This window comes from Electrona antarctica, assembly GCF_951216825.1.
Source record: "Electrona antarctica genome assembly, chromosome: 10".
NCBI lineage: Eukaryota > Metazoa > Chordata > Actinopteri > Myctophiformes > Myctophidae > Electrona > Electrona antarctica.
The window spans coordinates 25,081,550-25,105,079 of record NC_136791.1 but is presented as its reverse complement, the minus strand read 5'-3'; the positions used below and the strand labels follow the sequence as shown (position 1 = coordinate 25,105,079).

Genomic DNA, 23,530 nt, shown 5'->3' with positions numbered 1-23,530 from the left:
AACTCATTCACCGCCACCAGGGGGCGCCAAAAGTCCCAGACCGCCACCATATATCTTTTATTTTATTTTATATATTTTTATTTTTTTCAAAAACAATGAGATCATGCTGAAAGCTGAATAAACATAAACATACATGGGTCTTATCTTATCTCAAGTAAGTGACGTTGGGAACCAACAGTTGGCTCCAAGCTGGCTCATGGTTCAGGAGCCTATCTCCTGTTTCCATAGCGTGAGGCAGCTTGATGTACAAGTAAGTACACGCCCTGGACATGATGTACAAGTAAGTACACGCCCTGGACATGATGTACAAGTAAGTACAGGCCTTAGACATGATGTACAAGTAAGTACACGGTGACTGCGATCAAGCCAACGGTGCCGGAGATTAGCTGTCCACAGACGGACGGACGGACGGACAGACAGACAGACACACGGATGAACACACACACACACACGGACGGACGGACGGAGTGCAAAACATACTCTCTCCCCATGCCTTCGGCCTGGTGGAGACAATACATGCTAGTATAGTTCAATCAAGTCTATCACTTACAGCAGTGGTTCCCAGACTTTTTCATGTCAAGGACCCCCAATTTGACACTTATTATCCTGCGGACCCCCATTAGAAAATTCACACCATGGACCCCCATAAGAGAAGATTTTTTTACAGCTCTAGCAGTGAATCTCAACCACTTTCGTTTCATGGAGCCCCAGTTTGACATGCATTAGGCTACGGACGGACTCCCATTTAATGGCATTTCTATCTCTGGGGCCCTGATGTAAAATCAATGTTAATTAATTTAACTCTGAGAGTCTACACATGGAACCAAATGGAATTTGGTTCCATCTGTACACTCTCCGAGTTACAGACCAATAAGGGTTCATCTGGGGTTCCTAACTCATTCATCTGGGGACCGCCTGGTACTCCCTCAAGGACCCCCTAGGGGTCCCTCCCTGGCCCCACTTTGGGAACCGCTGACTTACAGTGCCTCTAAATCTTCCAGTGACAGTTCAAGCCCAGCGGCGCGGTATAAAAACAAGCTAAGCAGCGCTTCCTGGATGAGCACAATGCAGCCTTTGTGCTGCTCGGCTCTGTCCAGGTGATGTCACACACACAGCAAAGCCAGTTCACTGACATGACACTTGGTTCTAAACCTGTGGGTCAGGACTCGGTGGGGCCGGACTGGACACACCCAAAATAAGAGCGGGAGTCATTACACCACCAGCCAGGCCACGCACAAGTGCGCGCATGTGAATCGCTCGAGCAACGAGCAACTTTTTCTGTCAGTCCATATAAACAGACACAGACAGACAGACAGACAGCTGTCTGAGACAAATGTTATTCAGTTAATACAGACACTCAAACCTGGATATTATAATAGTCTACTGTATGTATGTCCTGCTTATATAGATATTATAATAAATCCAACTACTACATGTCCTGCTCAGCAGAGTGACAGCGCTATTTAAGATGCCACAGCAGCTAAGCAGGAACACAACAGAAATTTGTGAGGTAAATAAAAAAAGAAAAACACCCCCCCAGAGATTGAACGAGACAAGACACGGACAAGACCGGTGTCTTTTAGGTGTGAATGAGGCCTTAGGGGGCACCAAATGACGACGTGAGACGTTGTGTGGCCGATACAGTGGGCTCCCCTCACTTCACACGAGTGTGATTCGGGAAGGGGTTTACACTCGACACAAAATGATATTCTAAATCCTGAATGGCGACTGACACTCCACCACGTCCAATCTGCCAGAGTGTTTGGTACCCCCCCCCCCCCCCCCCTCACCCCCCACCCGGATCTGAACCACTTTGTTGTGATTGTTGTGTTCCTCTCTCCACCCCATCTCCTTTAATCTCCTCGTCTCTCTGCTTTCTCTCCTCGCTGGCTTTTACACTTTCATCTGTCTCTTTCAGGCTTTTACACTTTCATCTGTCTCTTTCAGGCTTTTACACTTTCATCTGTCTCTTTCAGCCGTCCTGTCTTTGTCGTGTCCACCCGTTTCTCCAGATTGTTTGCTAGGTTCTTAGTTTCACATCCTGCGATCCTATAGTTTACATCATAGGCGCTACACTGTCTGTCTCTCTGCATTTGATGTGTGCAGATTACCTTGCTCATGGAGAAGAGCAGTCTGCTAAATGCCTAAATTTGTAAAATTGTACCTTGGAAGCCAGTAGTTGTTGCTGTGCGTCAATCTGTTGCTGCTGTCTGGAGGCCATCTCCTGTAGCTCAGCCAGGGTCATGTCCATCCTGGGAGACCCCACCTGGACAGAGAGACAAGAGCGCACAATGCAAAGTTCATCAAACATTGGACTTGAGGTTCTGATGTATTATGATGTTATCCATTTCATCCCACATTCCCTAAGATTTACTGAACATAAAAGAAAAACCTAATGATTTCAGGAACCGGGTCTGAAAAGAACACTCTCCTAGGAGAGTATAATGTTGTACTAATACTAATAGTAATGTATATTAATAATGTAACACCTAGGAGTGTATAATGATGTACCAATAGTAATTATGATGTATTTCTTTATAATGTAACACCACATACATTAACATGATCCTGCCTATGCCTTTTGTATCTGTCCACATAACTTACTCTTGATGAACGTTTGAACCATGTTCAGCACACACACACACACACACACACACACACACACACACACACACACACACACACACACACACACACACACACACACACACACACACACACACACACACACACACACACACACACACACACACACACACACACAGCTAGTATCTTTCAGAGGCATGCCATAACAAATGTTAACATGAACCCATTAAAACCGGGAAAGCTGTGTGATTTTTGTTGTTGTTTGTTTTATTTTTGCATCGGCTATTCAAAAATAGCGTTTTGAAGGACCCGGAAGACTTGACTTCCGGAAAATACCTCTCGGGGCTCGATATAATTGGTTGGCTGCCTCCTATGAGAGTACCTCTCGTGCTGTTCTTGTGGTACCTCTATGTCATGTCACGTGTTCACAAAGCAAAGACTGCCTGCAGTTAATCCATTTTGGGCGGGAAACCTTTTTGGTGTTTAGCGTTGTTATGCTTTCTCCGTTTTCCATCCTTGTGTCAGGAGGAGTAAAGGTGAGTATAACTATAAATGCGTGTTGTATAGTAGACTCAGCCCGTTCTCCATCCTTGTGTCAGGAGGAGTAAAGGTGAGTATACATGTGTGTTGTAGTGTAGAGTAGACTCAGCCCGTTCTCCAACCTTGTGTCAGGAGGAGTAAAGGTGAGTATACATGTGTGTTGTAGTGTAGAGTAGACTCAGCCCGTTCTCCATCCTTGTGTCAGGAGGAGTAAAGGTGAGTATACATGTGTGTTGTAGTGTAGAGTAGACTCAGCCCGTTCTCCATCCTTGTGTCAGGAGGAGTAAAGGTGAGTATACATGTGTGTTGTAGTGTAGAGTAGACTCAGCCCGTTCTCCATCCTTGTGTCAGGAGGAGTAAAGGTGAGTATACATGTGTGTTGTAGTGTAGAGTAGACTCAGCCCGTTCTCCATCCTTGTGTCAGGAGGAGTAAAGGTGAGTATACATGTGTGTTGTAGTGTAGAGTAGACTCAGCCCGTTCTCCATCCTTGTGTCAGGAGGAGTAAAGGTGAGTATACATGTGTGTTGTAGTGTAGAGTAGACTCAGCCCGTTCTCCATCCTTGTGTCAGGAGGAGTAAAGGTGAGTATACATGTGTGTTGTAGTGTAGAGTAGACTCAGCCCGTTCTCCATCCTTGTGTCAGGAGGAGTAAAGGTGAGTATACATGTGTGTTGTAGTGTAGAGTAGACTCCCCCTGTTCTCCATCCTTGTGTCAGGAGGAGTAAAGGTGAGTATACATGTGTGTTGTAGTGTAGAGTAGACTCACCCCGTTCTCCATCCTTCTGTCCGGGGGAGCCTTCACTCCGTTCCTCTTGGGCTCCAGGCTCCTGGAACCTGCTGAGTAACCATGGAAACGACACAGCACCCGCTCAGTCATCATCAGCTGCATCATGATATGTCTCGTCTGTTTACTCCAAACTCACAACACGCTATAGGCGGTCCTCATGGCGTCCCGTAAACGATTAGCAAAGACAAAGAAATGGGCGATAATACCGAAAATAGCGAGTTTGTAGATCGGCTGTTTATCCGTTTTTTGTACACGACCATTGCACAACGAAGCATATTCGATTTAACCGATTCTTTTAAAAGAATTTAAATGTTTTTTTTACGCGTCGATTCAACATAACAATTTAAAAAAAACAATATAATATAATTATAATCTGCGTCTCGATTACTCAATTAACCTACATGAGTAAGATTTAAGTCGGTTATTGGTCGTAATCGATATCATTTCTATTATATTTTAAGTTAATTGACCCGGCAGCCCTACTCCAAACTCCAGCAAACGACAAAGCAAACAGTTTGCCTTCACAGAATGCTGTCACAAAAGTGGCAAGAAGCTTCCCTTCTCTTTCTCACTCTCTCTCTCTGTGTCTCTCTCCCCCCATCGCTCCCTCCCTCCCTCCTCAGACAAACAGTCTCAACACACACACACACACACACACACACACACACACACACACACACACACACACACACACACACACACACACACACACACACACACACACACACACACACACACACACACACACACACACACACACACACACACACACAGGTGTGTACGGTCCTCGTTAGGCTGGCTCCGCCACGGGGGTCAGAGGCCAACAGGAGTTTAGACAAACACAGACTGGCTTGTGTTGAAGCAGCTTTAGAGCTTCACTTCTTCGCAGGGACACACAAAGAGATCAGTGGTCGTCTTCGGACCCGTCATAATCCAGAGTATTTAACCCACAACTCAGCGGGCCGCGCCCTTTGTGTGTCTGTGTGTGTGCGTGCGTTGCGTGTGCGTACATTCCACGTGTCTGTGGAGCACGTATGTTGTTGATCCAGGTTATTAACACATCGGCCGTGGGGGTCTTAGGGAGTCGGTGGAGCGGAACACAGACCCTCGTTGAACAAAGCCCCTTTTAACCTTACATAATGGCTTTGAGCAGCAACCCTTTGACATGTGGTACATGCATGTACCGACACTCAGTGAGTCTCAGTGAGCGAGGCCAAACCGTGTTAAGCCTTCAAGGGAGACACATGGGGATACTTATTAGCAACAAGAAGAACAAGCTTAGTCCACCTGCTCAGGATGAGGACACCACAGCACCAGACATCTATTACTTTGCATATTTGATCTCTGCTGCCGTTTGACATGCGTTTTTTATTTGCACTCTGTCGTACATTACGTATTAGATAGTGTCGCTCTTGCTTCAACTCTTTTGCTTGTCGTTTATTTAACCCATTTCGGGCGGGAACCCCTTGTGGTGTTTTAAGCATTTTTGAAAAATCGTGAAAATGTGGCACAAATCTTTGAATATATATTATTTCAGAGTGAACGTTTTTAACTCAAATGTTTGCTTCTGGGGGGGGGGGGGGTCCCTGAAACAACATATTTTCAGATGTATTTTTGGGGTCCTTGACATGGAAATGTTTGAAAACCACTGACATAGAAACATGAGGTTTTTCAAGAAAACTGTCAGGATTTAGAAGACATTTTGTAGAATCGAGCTAAAGGAGGAGACACCCGCACACCGTCTTCACTTGCTCAATAAAAAAACGCTCTTATTTACATTTTGCCCTTGCCCTTGCCTTTTGACCGAAACGTTGCAAATGTAATACAAATGTGTCTTTACTGAGCAAAGCGAAGACATTGTGTGGGTGTCTCCTTCTCCTTGCATGTTGCTGCTCTACCTACCTACGCACCTGTCGCTGAGCCTTTCAATCAGGTGCGCAAAAGACTTTGCTCATCTTGTTGTTAATTTCAAATGTTACTGCAGTTCACGGGAAGCATGCACGAAAATAATCTCACCCACTTGTTTTTATGCACGGTGTAAACTTGGGACGTGACTCTATAAATAAAACTCGAGTCGAGTTGATGGAGTACACGGTTAGTGCCATAAACGCGCCATGATGATCCACGTGCGCAACACACTTCAGATAAATACACCAGCCGTTTGTAAAAAAAGAACAACCTTACTTGACACCCGGCTGTTTTGTAGGGGCTGAGCTGAGCTGAGCTAAGCTAACCGTGTGGGAAAACAAGAGCAGGCTAAGATAACAGGAAAGGAAAACGGGCATCTAATCCCTGCCCCAGACTCAAGCTGTGAGGGTGGGGGGGGGGGGGGGGTTGGTAAGAGGGCTTAGTTATGCAACCGGACAGGATAGACTACAATACTAGACGTTTCTTCTGCAATTCTAAGAAAACTGAAAAGTAGCAGGCTAATGACAATGTTGCTGGGACATACTAGGACTGCAACTATTGATTTGATTGCGTTTTATATTAACCAAATAATACCTATTTTATAGTTTGTCGCACAGCTGTGTCATGCAAAGAAAATCGAGTTTGTGAGCTTGTTTGATTATTTATTTATTTAACTTTTCTTATAATAATGACCCCAAAATAAGGACAGATCATTTAAAGATTCTTCTTTTAAATAAACTATTGTTTTCATATATATGTTTTTTTTGTATTATTAAAATCAATTAAATTGCTTAGTCGGATGAAGTGTTGCACCTCTACAGTGGGACACCATTCCCCAGACTCCATGTGTCTCTAACATGCAGGCTAAACAAGGCTTGACGGGGGATTTGAAGCCCGTTCATCTGAATCCATGTCTGGATCTAGAGGGGGTCCTAATAGGATACATGCTACAGTACACAGCTGTGTTATTGGAAAGAGTCTGCTATGGCCGTTATGTAATACACCTTTTCCACAAGATCCCACATGCAGAGAGAGAGAGAGAGAGAACGTGTGTGTGTGTGTGTGTGTGCGTGTGTGCGTGCGTGCGTGCGTGCGTGCGTGCGTGCGTGCGTGCGTGCGTGCGTGCGTGCGTGCGCAACATTCGAGGAATCCCAGGAGCAGACGGACCAGGTGTCAAATGTTTTTTTTTCCTTTAAGAGTCAGCTCTACTTGTGTGTGTGTGTGTGTGTGTGTGTGTGTGTGTGTGTGTGTGTGTGTGTGTGTGTGTGTGTAGTGTAGTGTTAGCATTATAATGATTCCAGTTCCTTAACACTTAGACCGCTATTATTTATTGAAAAATTAGGATCTAATTCACGCCAGCATTTTTTTAATTTGAGCTCTTATTTTGAAAAGCCGCCATTTCCGGTCCACAACCGGTAGTCCTAAGTTAGGAGTTTTCACACAGCTGGATGGGCCTTGTTTACATGTGAATCCAGGCCGGAGCTCCGGAGAGCTCTAGATTGTCAGCTCTGTGCCGTCAAAGAAACGCTGTTTTGACCCAAAATGCCACCTGGGACAAGGAATAGGAGTTACAGGCGATTGAAAGAAATGGATAGAATGGATGCTTATGGCGACGACGATCTAAGATGGGCGATCCACTGCTGTGCTAACAACACAGCTAGCTAACCGGCTAACGTGAGTAGCATTTTGGCTCGAGCAATCGAACGCGCTATAAAAGCTCAATTGCCGGAGGCCGTCGGCAATGGCGTTAAGCGCCAGTATCAAAATTAGGCTTCAATTGACTTGAATCGTCGGCAATGGCGCTGAAAGTATTAACGTTTCGCTCTTAAAAAGGTCCAATTACTGTTGCCTTTAACGATTCCTATAGGGGGTTCCACCTGGACCCTTATTCAGATTCTCAGAGTCATGGTGGTCCTTGAAATTAGAAAGGTTTGAGCTCCACCAGTATTGTAATTCTATAGCATTCCAGCTCCGACAGTGCGATAAAAACTGGTTCAGGAAACGGTTCCAAACCGATTCCTGTTCCGGCTCCCATGCGTGCGTGTGTGCACATGTGGGCACATGTGTGCGCATGTGTGCACATGTGTGCGCATGTGTGCACATGTGTGCGCGTGTGTACACAGAGGTGGACGCTTACCCGTGGATTAAAGCAAAAACAAAATCTCACGACTGAAAATGTTTGCATGACCAAGTCCTAAAAATGCGCGATTTGTAAGACCGCATGAAAGGAGACTATTACAGATTTTATGGAAGATGCTTCTGAACTTGCTAGTTTGACCACATCAAATAATAAAATAATAACCGAAAATAGACGATCTACAAGCTTCTCAATGCGCATTGAGAGCACGTTTTCGCTGTGCAACATGCCTCCAAAAGACGACATGATGGATGTTCTGTTCCCCCTTCTATGGAATCAAAAAAAAAGAAAACAGTCTTGGCGTCTGAGAACTTTAATCCATTGCTTACCAGACTCCCTGCTGGGGGCTCGGTCGTGGCGGAGGAAGAATCGGACCTCGGCGCGGTGCTGTCCCCATCGCTGCAACACGTCCAGCATCCTCTCCCCATCGCCTACGGGACGCTCTGCAAAGACAATACACAGCAAGGAAGAGCCGTCAGAATATGTTCTTTCTGTTCCCCTAGCCCATAACCCCAGTATGTATGTAGAATGCTGCCGTCAGAATATGTCCGTTCTGTTCCCCTTAGCCCCATAAACCCCAGTATGTATGTAGAATGCTGCCGTCAGAATATGTTCTTTCTGTTCCCCTAGCCCATAACCCCAGTATGTAGAATGCTGCCGTCAGAATATGTTCTTTCTGTTCCCCTAGCCCATAACCCCAGTATGTATGTAGAATGCTGCCGTCAGAATATGGCTTGCTGTTCCCTACTATAGACGAATAACAGTTTAAGTCCAAATTTTATTCTGACCCCTCCACGAAAAGGCCTCGTTGTCCTCCTGACCCCGTATCCATCATTTATACATTATGGATAATTAGTGTGGACTTAAACTGTTATTAGTCTATAGTAGCGCAGTATGTATGTAGAATGCTGCCGTCAGAATATGGCTTTCGGTTCCCTAAACAATGAGCGCAGTATGTGTGTAGTCATTGTAGTGTACTACTGTATGTAGAATGCTGCAGTTAGAATATGGCTTTGTGTACCCTAAACAATCATGAAAAACTTCAATGTGCAACACAATTTTATACACTACAGTATGTAGGCGGTTCCATGTTTAATCTCTGGCTCAGCTAAGGGGTCGTTGGACTGAAAAATGTTGAAGACAGTGACACCAGTATCGCACACACACACACACACACACACACACACGACCTAAGGTTGTGTACGTGAAGAAGCGTGCTTTGTGCACCAGCCTGACTACATTTCAGACAGACAGAGTATTCATTTCAACAGGACATCCGTCCAAACTGCACTGCATCTCCAATGAGGAACGGCCTCGGGTCTATCATCGTACATTATTTTGGCTGCTACCACCGAGCCAGAGAGCTGCTCATCATTCAGCCTCTTCATTAAACAAATGGACCAACACACACAACAGCCGAGTGAGGATTATTGAGCACAACAGATAAAAACAACACAAAAATGTTGTTTTCTGGCGGGAAATGTAACTAATTCGGCCATTAGCGATTTATCACCGTCAGTTGATGCTTCATATCCATACGAGTCAATTCCTCCGAGATCATTTGTTTATTTTTGGAATACAGTTCATATTTGACATTAAACAAGTCTATGCATGGGGTCTAATGGGGGGAAAAAACGTGACCCAGGTAGGATGCAGTTGTAAGGAATAGTATGCATGTTATAATTCTGTGAAGTTGCCCAAACTGAAATAAAAACAAAGAAAAAGGGGTGCAAATTGGAAAACCTTTTAACCGATTTTGGGCGGGAACCCCTTTTGGTGTTTTAAGCGTTATGTTATACTTTAGCTATTGAAAAATAGCAGGTCTACAAGCTCATAGCGCGGCACCGAGTGCCGCGCTATGAACTTGTAGGTCTGTCTGTCTGTCTGTCTCACTCTCATATGGGAGCGAATTTCGGAGGACGACAATCATGTTTGCACACTGCCGCCAAAACATTTGTCTGTATAAAAGGTTTTTTCGGACCGATTTTATCCGTTTTCTGCAGCTGCCTGTCTAGTGGGGTGTTGTTTACCTGGTATCCTACAGTTTCAATGTACATATACAGGATTGATTTCAAAGTCTTGCTCTTTGTTTCTAAGTGTTTAAATGGTTTGGCACCCATTTATCTCTCTGAATTGCTGAAACCTTATGTTCCCACAAGGACCCTTAGGTCCTCTGACCAGCTTCTCCTGGTGGTGCCTAAAACCAGGTTGAAGCTCAGAGGGAACCTGGCTTTTGCAGTGGCAGCTCCCAAGCTTTGGAATGAGCTGCCTCTGCACATAAGACCCCCATAACACCCTTCAGGTGTTTAAGTCACGCCTCAAGACGTATCTTTATTCTGTGGCATTTCCAAGCATAGTATGAGGTGTTTTTGATGTTGAAAGTGACACTGTGTATGTTGTTTGTTTTTAAATGAAGTTGTGGTTTTTATTATTTTATTGTAAAGCACTTTGGTACAACTTTGTTGTTATTTAAATGTGCTATATAAATAAAGATGGTATGGTATGGTTGGTGCATTGATATGTAGATGGCACGTTGTTTAGAGAGATACTAGGTTCATTATTTGTGTCCTACTTTCTGGAGGCACTGGCACTACATTATTCTCTCTGCATTCTATGTGCGTGATTATTTACCTCGCTGTGGGTAAGAGGGAATGATACCAAAATTCTAAAGCCATCAGTGGTCTCATTCTTATTTCTTTTTTTTTTGTTTGTTTCTTGTTTTTTTGTGTGTGTGGAGGTTTCTTGACAATGTCTTTGTCTTGTGGAAACACTTGAGCAGATTGGCTGGCGCTCTCCTCACTCACTTAAGGCAGCGTTGTCACGGCAACGGCTGTGAAGCCCAGGTCCTCGAGCTGTGATTGTGGCATTGTGCACACTTCACTTCCTGGGTGAGGATCAAAGGACGGGGGAGGGGCTTTAATGTTCCTCCCACTATACCTGAGACGCACAGAGCAGACAGAGCTGCCAATCCAAACCGCCCCAAATAATTGGCAAATCACTAGGAGTTTGTTGATGTTAAGAAAATGTGGTCAAACAATAAAAAAATAAAGCTCGCAACTCACTTTAAGATGCTCCAAACTTTATTTAACGACTTTCAGCTTTGTCTTTGTCAAGTATAGATACTCTATACTCACACCCACTCACCAGAACCTCCTATGCTGTAGGACGCTATGATCCTTAATGCCACTCACCAGAGCCTCGCCACATCTCGGCCAGGTGGCAGTCCGTCTCTCCCGGCTCCTTGCACAGCTCCACCACGTCCCGGCACAGCGTCTCCGGGGTGACGGGCACCTCGGTAAAATGCTGATCATTGTTACTGAGGTACACTGTCAGGAACATCTGGAGGAGGAAGACACAGACATGTTAATGAGGTTGGCACGCTGTCAGGAACATAATGGAGGAATGCAAATAAAGGGAGGAGACAGGGACATGTTAATGAGGTTGGTACCATGTCAGGAACACATGGAGGAGAGATGGAGACACAGGGGAGAACTGAAGAACTGCTTCCAATACTCCATATTGCTTAGTACTTTAATGACAACCCTGCATTCCTTGGTCAAGTGTTACCATGTTTTTGTTACTATAGCAAACAGATTTGTGTCTGATAAACTACTATTTTTTTGGAAAAAAATATTATTTTATAAAAAAGCTATTTTCTTTTAAACAATCGATTGAATCAATACGTTCAGATTAGTTTATGGTAAACTCATGTGATGGGTAAACTTTATCCAGCAAAATGTCTGCTGCTCCATTGTACTCTGTGTGATGCCGTCTAATTCCTAGATAAATACCTACAATATCCCTGTCAGTGTGTCTAATACGTAGATAAATAACCTACAATATCCCTGTCAGTGTGTCTAATTCCTAGATAAATACCTACAATATCCCTGTCAGTGTGTCATAATCATGAACGGGAAGTGCAGTTAAGAGGCTTTTAAAGCCGTAGCAAAATATGTTCACGGCTCTGATGTGTCCGTCGGCATGGAATGAGAGCTTAGATAAGGCTGAAAATAGAAACAATATTAGACCACAGGTGCCTTGTGTGACGTGGCACGAGCTGAGCTGAGCGAGGTCTATCTCTGTGCAACAAACCTCGGCCCTTTCCAAACCTCACGAGTCACCAAAACACCTACACTCGAAACAGAGTGTCTGTTCTTGGACACTAGCAGTGTATCCGCTTACATCCGCCGATCTACAAGCTCACAATGTGTTGGGGGTAGAGTAGAGACCATAAAAAGTATGGCTCTTCGGGGGGGGGGGGGGGGGGACAGTGTCTAAAATCCACATTACGGACCATGGTTTTTCCCCCTAGTATTCTAGAAGTGTCAGCGGGACTACAGGGACTATGCCGGGAACATCAGAGGTCAGGAAGGGTCACAGACACAGACACAAAGCACCAGTAGCAGCTGTTGTCCCCCGACAGGAAAACAAACGATGGTCAGAGAGGCCTTTAGCCTTTACAACTGTTAGGGCGCACTGCTTAACATAGGTATAAAAAAAAGAATGTGAGTACTTTTTCCACCACTGCTTATTCCTCAAATTTAAAGTCTCTTCCAAAAAGAAAAAAGAAAAAATATAAATAAGTTCTTTCACCAGTGTAAGCGTGGGCATGGCCAGCAGATAAAACGGAAGTGAGGGATGGATGGTGTGTGTATGTGTGTATGTGTGTGTGTGTGTGTGTGTGTGTGTGTGTGTGTGTGTGTGTGTGTGTGTGAGAGAGAGAGATGAGATATACATTAAATGAAATTGAAGCGTTACAACAGCATAATGTGACGCATAAATATAACTATAGGACAAACGGAAACAACAAGTGGACATAAACACACAAGACCTGGACAATGCAATTTGGGGTGTGTGTGTGTGTGTGTGTGTGTGTGTGTGTGTGTGTGTACGTGCGTGACTCAGGGGATCTGAATCACACTGGCGGTGTCTTTGTTCCCCCGGGGATGCAAATGAATGATCCCTTCAATGGAGCTAACGATCAGTGATTCATCATGCTCGCTAATCTACAGTTCCCACACAGCTGTGAGAATAGAATAGATCTGGGGGTCTTGACGATTCTCGCAGGAAGAAGAAGACCCCCACGGGAGAGGAGAACCGACGACAGAACTGGATTGATCAGACTGACTCACCACCACCAAATCAGAACACACACACAATTTATACTTTGTAGTACGACACTCTAAAAAAAAATGGCTGATCTACAAGCTCACAGTTGTGAGTTACATCCGAGTGAGTTACATCCGTGGCATAATAATAATGTATTATTTATTATTATTAGACATATTTGATCCCTTGGGGGAAATTCTGTTTTCAGCTTCAACCGGCTGATTGCTGCCTAAGTGGTCAGACTTAAGCGCAGGAGGGGCAAGGGGGGGGGGGGGGGGTGGGGGGGCACTTAGGGGTACAATTTATCTTGCTCAGGGACACCTCAAAGACAACACATTTACGGGGGCCGGGACCTTCCATTTCCCAGCAGGCAACATAGGGTTCCATTTTTGTCACCGCTAAACCCCTTATTTTGCAAAACATTTTTGAATACCGTAGTTCAAATGGCCAGTCTACCAGCTCACAACGTGTCAATGTAGATTGGCTAGTTGAACTATTCAAAAATGTTTTTCAAAATAGTAAAAAAAAAAGGCAAAGAAGTTTAGGCATAAGGGGTTTAGCGGTGACGAAAATGGAGCCCCTAGTCTCCACCCAGTACCCACTCATGATACTGCCACACGATGTAGTAGAAATCAGGCTCACTTGACACGGGTGTCCTGAAGTTGGCTAAATAATACCAAAGCCGGGACTCTTTAGAAGTCCATCATTAAAGCACTAACCCCACCCGGGCCACCCCCCTGCTGTAGAGTAAAGTACACCTCACAGACATCTCTGACGCTCGTCAGTCATTCATTCGGAACAGCTTGTTGGGAACAGCTGACTTCGTCAGGGCTTCCTGTTAGCGTTGAGTAAGTAAGGGCATTCAAATGACCCCGTTAATGTCTGTGAGAGAGAGTCAATGAGAAACTACAGAGGAGGCGGGGCTTAGTGTGTGTGGGAAGAAAAAAAAACATAAGAGAAAGGAGGACAGCACAACAGTAACGGGAGGATGGTGCAGGAGGGAGGGGGGGGGTCAGGTGGGGAGGCGCTCCAAGTTAAATACCATTCTACTCAGCACTAGGAGTTAATGATCCAGGACCCCCGGCCCACACACACACACACACAGACCACTCCCACCAGCAAAGTGTCAGCAAAGTGCCAGCAAATTACGGGATGCAGGCCCCCAGCCTGCATCCCGTAATTTGCTGGCACTTTGCTGACGCCGTACCGTACCGGTGACCTTCATGCACCGTCCTTAACTCAAACTGACCCTCCCTCACTCACTGCCAGTACAGTCCCTCTACACCTATACGGTCTACGCCAGCCATTCACAAACTGTGGGGCGTGAGGAATGAGGATATTTCAAGTGCCCCCCCCCCCCTCCCCCAGTATGTGTGGGAGGGTGCACCTAAAATATGTGGTGGTGGCAGCTACAGTACAGTATATGAAAAGGTTCGGCTCCCCCAGTGCAACTAGTGAAACTGTGTGTCTGAGGGAGCGGTTAACAAATACTGTAACTGAACCAGTGAAAAGGTTAAGAGACATCTCACCCCGGACGACATGTCTGGACTTTTGGGGCGACATGACCGGTGAGTTATCCAGACTTTCGGGGTGAGATGTCCGTACTTTCAGTTACCAATGAAAGGTATTAACAAACTAAATCTGGAACACAGGTTCCCATTTTCTGAAAACGTTTTGGGACATGCAAGGTTTCTGCCCCGACCCGACAGCGACAATGTGCTGACTGAGTGAATATGCAACGTCGCTGAGTCTCCTGTGTGATCTTGGAAGTATGGGGGAATGAATGTAATCGGTCCAGCTAGCTGGAGACAAAGCTAGCACAGGCTTCTTTTCTGACACTCGGCTTTCCCTCAGCCAAACAACTTCCTAAGCACATTAAATATTCATTAGATAGACACCCCCGTCCAGAGGAATTAAACAGCTCACTAATAACAACTGAGACCCACTAAACCCGCAGAGCCAGGAGGAGTTAAACCACAGAGCGCAAGCCCCCGGTGCACCGTAGGCCTTTGGCTCTCAAACATTTTCATGACGAGGACACCCCCCCCCCCCCTCCCAAATAATACAAATGTGTCCCCTTTTTAGAACAATGTGTCCCCAAGATTTAAAAAAAGCTTGATCTACAAGCTTGTAGATCGACTATTTTCAAATATCCATGTTTATGTTTATAGGGTTCAAGCGGTTAAACTGATAAACACATTTTGGGGGGGGGGGCTTCAGGCGCTTCGCTTAAATCTACGAGCCAGAGTGAGAGAGAGAGAGAGAGAGTAGGAGACAAGCTACTGCTATATCACGCTTCCTTCCTAGAGTAGCTGCGAGGAGCTTCCCCAGGGGAAAGAGGGGAGGCTGGGGAGGAGTGGGGAGCATGCCGCTGCTGCATGGGGGGGGGGGGGGGGGGGGGGGGGACACGACAGAATTAATTCCACCCCGAGCATCGGTGGCCAGAGGACAGCAAGCTTCTTTCCTCCCTCTCAAAGTCTTACTAGTAATATCTAGTAAGAGAGTGGCGACACTAGCGTTGACTACTTGACTCCCATTGTAACAATGGAATGCGGAAGTGCTCATTCTATCTCAATGGGATAGTTCCAATGTTTGGAAGTATAGCCCATAGCACCACCCTTGCGGCGAGAACAAAGCGTGTCGCTGCTCATCTTACTATATTACTCTGTCGGTTTCCTTGGTTTCCGTCTCCATTACTCTTCCCCCTTCCATGTAGATTCCCTGCATTGTTGTAACTAGTTCCTATCTATACGTTTGTTTTGTTTCAATGTTTTTCACATTATTATTATGATGATAATGAAATGTGCAGCTTTTGTGTATATTCTGACTTTCCAAGGTCAAACTACTGTAGAGTACTCGCTCTGACACACACACACACACACCAAATTGCATTGTCCAGGTCTTGTGTGTTTATGTCCACTTGTTGTTTCCGTTTGTCCACTCACTCACTCACTCACTCACTCACTCACACACTCACACACTCACACACTCACACACTCACACACTCACACACTCACACACTCACACACTCACACACTCACACACACACACACACACACACACACACCTTAAATTGGAGAAGAGCGAAAAATATAATCTGAAACGGCCAATGCAAGACGTGGGGTTGGGGGCGGGGAGAGAGTTCTCCCCATTTAGAAAAATGCCTGGTCAGCCTTATATCTCCTGGACAGACTTGTGCATATTAAAATATGATGGCCTGTGGCGTCTAGCTCTCTCTCTCTCTCTCTCTCTCTCTCTCTCTCTCCCTCTCTCAGTACACATGCATAAACTTTCTTAATGATTATATCTGGTTTCAGTATTTATTCATGATGTATTTTCTCTATTATTAAGTTTATTGTAGCGGTCAATTTGTATTGGGGGTGTGGCGAGGTGCGGGGCGGGGGGGGTCGCGAGGACATGGCCAAAGCATTTCCGGGGGTCCCCAGCCAAAAACCTGCTCTGAAAAAAACCCCAAAAAACTTTGAAGAGTCGCTCATTCGGAGCGAGAAACAGACAGATATACGGGGTTCATGCGGTTTACTGTAAATCACCTCAGTGCTTTTCCTGCCTGCCTCTATCTGAACAACCCCATGTGCCCATCATCAGTCAGGACAGATAGTCCGGAGGGGGAGGGGTGGTGCAAAATCTCTGCCAAGTCCGCCCAATCTCACTGATGCATGCTCTTTCTTTACTGCCCTTCAGGTGCTGAGCTGGCCCTTGTGCAAAGGGCCTGGGCAATATAGACCTGAGCTCCATTCTACAAATGTCTTCTAAATCCTGACAGTTTTCTGAAAAACCACCATGTTTCTATGTCAGTGGTGCTCACACTATTTCATGTCAAGGACCCCAAACATTATATGTATTTGGCCTCCGACCCCAATCTGAAAATATGTTGTTCCAGTGCCGCGCTATGAGCTTGTAGATCTGCTATTTTTCAATAGCTAAAGTATAACATAATGCTTAAAACACCAAAAGGGGTTCCCGCTTAGACTGCCTCCCGCGATTCAGTCTAATGTCCCTCACCGCTGCCTGTAGCAGTGGGGTCTTTTATTTAGAAAACGCCCTAATTGGTTAATCCGATAAACAATTTAAGCAATCACCTTTGTTGCGCAATGGTGGCGTGCATAAATAGGAGCTCACAACACACAAAAGCTTAATTGAGGCAAAAAGTTTGAAATAACTGTGATGTCGTTTTGTAGTCATGTCGGCCGGCCATAGCCGTGCAAGCTTCGGCGGGATCCTGTCTCTGTCTCTGGCTACCAGAGGCCCCATGAGGGACACAAGTGTGTTCCATTGATTTCCTGTACGTCCCTCTGCTAAACAGCGAGAGGAGAGGGGAGGTCCACTGGGAACTGGCTTTTCAGGCCTCCCTGCTTGTTTTGCCAGAAGACTTAGGATGCCTGCAGTTCAAACATAAACAATGTAACCCATGGCCAATTAGACGAAGGCATGCTATCTCAGGCATGCTATCGGGGGTGTGTGCGTCAGTGTGTGTGTGTGTGTGTGTGTGTGTGCACTGTGCACGCACGCACAGTGTGTCATTCTGACTGATCATTAAGATAACGTGCACCAACGCACGTGTGCTCCAACACAAAAGGGCAGAGAGCAGTCTAGTACTACTACACATAGTAGACTGGATGCCAACAAAAGTAGTAGGCAGAACTTAGACCGGCCCAAAGTTTACATAAACACCTGATCACAATGATTAATGAGGTAATAGCAATCGTTTTTGCATAATCGTCAAGATACGTTTCCAATTCAATCTACTTCCCAAATACCCCCGCAAGGGTCCATTTGGTTTCATCTGTAGTTCTGTACACTCTCAAGAGTTACAGACCTGTCGTGGTCATTCAGGTCTAGATCTCTTTATCTATACAGATTCAGAATCTCTGATTCTGTACGTCCGTGGTAAAAACAGAATACTGATAAAAATGGTCACCACAAACCAGCATGGGGAAGACCCCTGAATCCAGCATGGGGAAGACCCCTGAATCCCAACCAGCATGGGGAAGACCCCTGAATCCAGCCAGCATGGGGAAGACCCCTGAATCCCAACCAGCATGGGGAAGACCCCTGAATCCAGCCAGCATGGGGAAGACCCCTGAATCCCAACCAGCATGGGGAAGACCCCTGAATCCCAGAACAGGCAGAATGAGACTCAGAGACTCAGGGTTTGGGGAGCGGGCTGGTGGTTCCATTTGAACAGAAAGAGACTCAGGGTTTGGAGAGCGGGCTGGTGGTTCCATTTGAACAGAAAGAGACTCAGGGTTTGGGGAGCGGGCTGGTGGTTCCATTTGAACAGAAAGAGACTCAGGGTTTGGAGAGTGGGCTGGTGGTTCCATTTGAACAGAAAGAGACTCAGGGTTTGGAGAGTGGGCTGGTGGTTCCATTTGAACAGAAAGAGACTCAGGGTTTGGAGAGTGGGCTGGTGGTTCCATTTGAACAGAAAGAGACTCAGGGTTTGGAGAGTGGGCTGGTGGTTCCATTTGAACAGAAAGAGACTCAGGGTTTGGAGAGTGGGCTGGTGGTTCCATTTGAACAGAAAGAGACTCAGGGTTTGGAGAGTGGGCTGGTGGTTCCATTTGAACAGAAAGAGACTCAGGGTTTGGAGAGTGGGCTGGTGGTTCGATTTCCCCGTCAGAACAGTTACCCTCCAGTCGGCTTTTAAGAGGCTTAGCATTTCGATCCTGCACGTCCCTCTCGGAGACGCCGCGAGCCCATTCTCTCCTTGTAAAGGGTCAATTCTGCTGCATTAGTCTCCCGAGACCGCTGTGTAAACCCGATTGCCCTCTTATCGAGTTAGAATAAAAGAGCGTTCAGAACTGTCTGCCGCTGCAGTTTCCTATCTCACGCCGCCAAGAATAAACACCGCACGACGGGTCCAAATTCAATCACTCTGCCGCATCAGGCCCATTCATTACCAAATGAAAGCCCATTATAGGGAATAAACATCGATGCAGCTATAAATAGAAAAATACATAAAAACAAAAGTCACTGCTGCAACAACCGTATGTCTAATGCTCGTTTGGTATTTATATACTCATGTTTACCAGGCAGCTCAGTGGCCTTGTGGTTAGAGTGTCCGTCCTAAGATTGGGAGGTCGGGGTTCAATTCCCTGGACGGGTCATACTAAAGACTATCATTCCTCAGTGTTCACAACAGTCCGTCTAGGGACAGCATCCGCTTGAACCCATTAAGAACCTGTCAGGCCCATTCTACAAATGCCTTCTAGATCAGTAGTTCTTCTCTGCTATTCAAAAATAGCAGATCTGCAAGCTTGCAGCGTGGCACAAAGTGACATGCTGTGAGCTTGTATATCTGTGATTCTACAAATGCCTTCTAAAATCAGTAGTTCTCAAACACTTTCCAGATTTTTCGAAAATGTCAAAAAATAGCAAATGCACAAGCTCGCAGCGCTGCACAAAGTGACACGCCGTGAGCTTGTATATCTGATATTTTTGAATAGCCAACGCTAAAATCTAAAATGACACAGGATGCTTTCCCGGTTTAAACTCACTCTTTTTGTAACTTTATTGATTCATTATTATTTATTGATGGTCTCGCTGGTATATCCACCGCCTAGCAGCGTCCCCGTTGCTAGGTAAGAGCTTGGCTCGCCAGTGGTCCCGTCAATGAAATGAGTCCACCGCCATTACAAGCGCAATCTAAAAACGTTGATGTTAGACAGTTAGAGGCTCATTACTAAATCGTCGCTACCTCACCGTTACAATATTAATGGGCTATTAAGCACTTTGACACTCGCATTGGATAGCTATTCTCCGAGTGGAATAGTAAGAGAGTGGCGACACGCTTTGATCTCGCCGCAAAGCGGGTGCCTATGGGCTATAGTTCCAAACATTGGAACCATCCCATTGAGATAGAAGAATGAGCACTTCCGCATTCCATTGTTACAATGGGAGTCAACGCTAGTGTCGCCACTCTCTTACTGGCTATTCTCAGTCTGTCAATGGACTGTGTGTACAGTATCTGTCCCCATCAAGTAAACTGTAAATAAGCAGTCATATAAATGAGGAAGAGAAATTATTAATTAACCTTGTAATAGGAGCAGAGAAAACAGTGTCGGACTATTTCAGAATGTCAGGAGAGAGACTACAGAAAAATGTTATTAGATTGTTTGTGTGTGAAGATTTTCATTTTCAACATTATAATGACATGGCCAAAATATGGATGCATATGGATGGGTGACAACAAACAACAGCAGTCACACTGTAGATGAATGCTGGGGCTTACCGAGCACTGGGAGGCAGCGGGAACGACACGATACAACGACAGCGGCCGTCCGGTCCTTTTTTTTTTTTTTTTGGCTTTCGCCTAATATTTTATATTTTTTATGGAGGGACAGACAGTAGGCTGACATGAAATGGGGAGAGAGATGGGGGGATGACATGCAGTAAAGGCCGTCGGGATCGGGAGTCGAACCCGCGGCACACTGCCAGACTGGATTACCAGCCAAGGTGCCTGGACCGCTGAGCCACGGCCCAGGCCTCGCTGTCCTTGACCATGGCTGAGGGGCTTGCCTGGGGGGGGGGGGGGGGGGTTATTCTCATTCTGCCCATCACATGAGCACACACACTCACTTTCCATGATTACACATATTGCTGTGGTAAGCAATCGAGCCAACCAAGTCTTGTTGAGCGAGTCACCTCTGAATGTGATTACTGTGAGTTTATGAGGAGAACTGCGCCCTGCACGGAGAATGCTGCGGCAGGATCTCCTCGTCCCGTATTATACCCCCGCGAGAAGCCTCTCTGTCCTCCCGGGGCAAAAACACTGTGCCTCAAGACTTGACACAGTTCCAGCACAGAGTACACCTTCAAAAAGGCATGATGGCAAAGAAAATAAAGAAATAAAATAACCCAGCTTACAGTCAGCTATATGCATTATTCCTCTTCATCTCTCTCTCTCTGCCTCATTGGGGGAAATGAAGGGGCAAGTTAGAAAAGGTCAGAGGTCAAATAAAATGCATGGGACAGAACATTTGGGGTGAGGGGGGGGGGCATGCAGTTCTCCCGTTGGCTGCAATATTTAGGAAGACATGCAGGAGCAGACATGCTGAAACTGCAGCAAGTCACTATCTGCACTGCAGTACACGAAGGGTATAAATTTATAATCTAACCTCACAGCGTGCAGTATGCTGCTGTTCCTAATCTACATGATGGGAGAGTTCAAACACTGTGTGTCCTTTATAGCAATGTGCAATACACTGACATTATTTATATCCACACCATGATATACGAGACTATCGTCCAGAAGTTTGTAATATCTATAGGCAAACTATAACATGTATCCACAATAGTTCTATTATTCGCCTTTACCCATTCACCTTTATTACATAGGCATTACTGGTGATCAAAAGATCTAGTCGAGTACATACTGTATGAAAGCAGCAATCATCATCATCATCATTTTTCGACCGTGGTCGAGATCGTGGATTTCACAATATTATGCCAGACTTCCCGGTCCTTCATTGCCATCCCCAGTTCCTGCTTACTGATGCCTGTGTCCCTAGCGATGACATCAGGGAACGACAGTTTTCTACCTCTGGTCTGCTTTGAGGCAGGACTCCAGAGAAGAAGGGAAGATATAACCTCATTGTCAGCTCTGTAGCAGTGGCCGGCAAACTGTGTTCTTCTGGATCGGACTAGTGATTAGTCGATGGGTGGCTCTTCCAAGACAGATTTTGCGCTCTCATTAGAAGGCGGGTGTAAGTGCCATCCAGCCGTTTCTCTAGTTTCCTAATAGTAATCCCCACAGTATTGATACTGGTATTTGGTCAAACATTTAGTGACATTAGATTTTATCCATACCATATTGTAGCATATCTTTATATTTTAACAACTAAAATATTGTATGGGAGTTAACAGTTCATGGGACCCACCTGGAACTAAATATTTTCAAAATGGGTGTCCGCGGCCAAATGCATATTAATTTGTTGTTGGCATATAGAGAAGAAATATCTTTGAACATTCCCCCTACAACATTTTAAGGCAAAATAAATATAGTAGCGTATATTTATTGGCACGTATATAGTCAGCATTGGGTCAGCAAGCAAGCATGGCCACAACAGCATTTTCTGGCACCAAGTGGCTTTAACTGCTTTAAAAACCTAGCCCTTACACGCCTTATCGGTCAACTTTTCACCGGTTCACAGTTCAAGCAAGGAGCAAACACAGATTCAGCCCAGAGGGCGTTGCTCAGGGAGCGACCAATAAATACATGTCTTAGAGAGTGGACATCCGGCGCTCAAATTGTGTAGCGTGTGAACTTGGCCTAATTATAATTTATAATAAGAGGTTAAAGAAAGAAAGTCGTGTTTTCACCTGGATTCCTCACAGGTGTCAAAGTCACTTTTCTAAGGCAGGGAAACTGATACCTGCTCGGGTGACTCTTGTGATGTGTATTGTCTTTCTCGTTGGGAGAACAGGTTTGTGTGCGACACTGCAGGAATGAGCCATCGAGGGACCACACAGACTGCATGTATGCATTTAAAAAGACATTATTTCATTTAGCATTTATTTAGAGTGTAAGAGCAAAAATGGTGAGTGAAACTGAACTAATTTTTCATGACAAAAGCTGGATGCTCTGTGCTGAGTCTTATTATAAACACATCATTACCTTCTTATTTAGATTGCACTTTACATTTGAAACTAATCTCAAAAGTGCTAAATCATCAGTGCTACATCAATTAAATTATTACAGCACAGCACTTAAGAGACCAGTATATGGTCGGGTATTACAACGTAGCCATTATGGAAATGGTACCAGTCCCAGAGTTATGAGTTATTATTACATCCACCACTGTAATGGGTTTGACTTTTATAATACATTCTTCTTAAAAGCAGACGCCGGTTCATAACACCGGCCTTAGAGTGCGTGCGTCCATTTGCCCAGTATCTAGTGCCAGATTAGTATGAGAGAAATAAGCAACCGGGTCTATGAAAACAAGCTCAAAAGAAGCGACCAGTTTTACCACTTGAGCTCCATTACATCCACGATTTGAAAACAGACGATCTACAAGCTCACAGCGGTCTGCGATGGGACGCGCTGTGATGTTGTAGATCGGGCCTTGACATGAAAATGTTTTAAGAACCACTGGTTTAAAAAGCAACAGGGAGGGGAACAAGCCCAAATAAGCAACTACACTTTAGAAACGAACCCATTAAAACCGCAACCCACAACGACCAATATTTACAAGCAACTTTACAGAAAAAGGAGCTCAAAATGGCTTATAGTAAGCGGACATGGAAACACTGCTAGTATCCCTGTCCAGGCGATGTGACTGTGTGCTGCTTACGTAACAACCACAGAGAGCCCCCCACCCCAACAGAGTAAACACAAAGCCTGTGCCTGGCTACAGAGGAAGCCAGCGGCTCAGGTTTCTGTTGACACACACACACACACTCTAAAGTCTGCCTACCCGGAGCATTACCTCATTTTCCCA

The 23,530-nt window shown here is 45.4% G+C and overlaps 1 protein-coding gene across 2 annotated transcripts in view; it reads right to left on the bottom strand.

Moving 5' to 3' along the window:
• The window catches only part of LOC306930539 (apoptosis-stimulating of p53 protein 2-like), a 64,512-nt gene that overhangs the window by 31,918 nt on the left and 9,064 nt on the right, over positions 1 to 23,530 (bottom strand). For both annotated transcript variants that reach the window (XM_079511559.1, XM_079511560.1), the window contains exons 3-6: positions 11,150 to 11,297; positions 8,288 to 8,401; positions 3,893 to 3,963; positions 2,165 to 2,266 (exon numbers count right to left, since the gene is read on the bottom strand). In XM_079511559.1, coding sequence (XP_079367685.1) covers positions 2,165 to 2,266; positions 3,893 to 3,963; positions 8,288 to 8,401; positions 11,150 to 11,297 — 435 coding nt within the window. The remainder of the gene's footprint in view (positions 1 to 2,164; positions 2,267 to 3,892; positions 3,964 to 8,287; positions 8,402 to 11,149; positions 11,298 to 23,530) is intronic.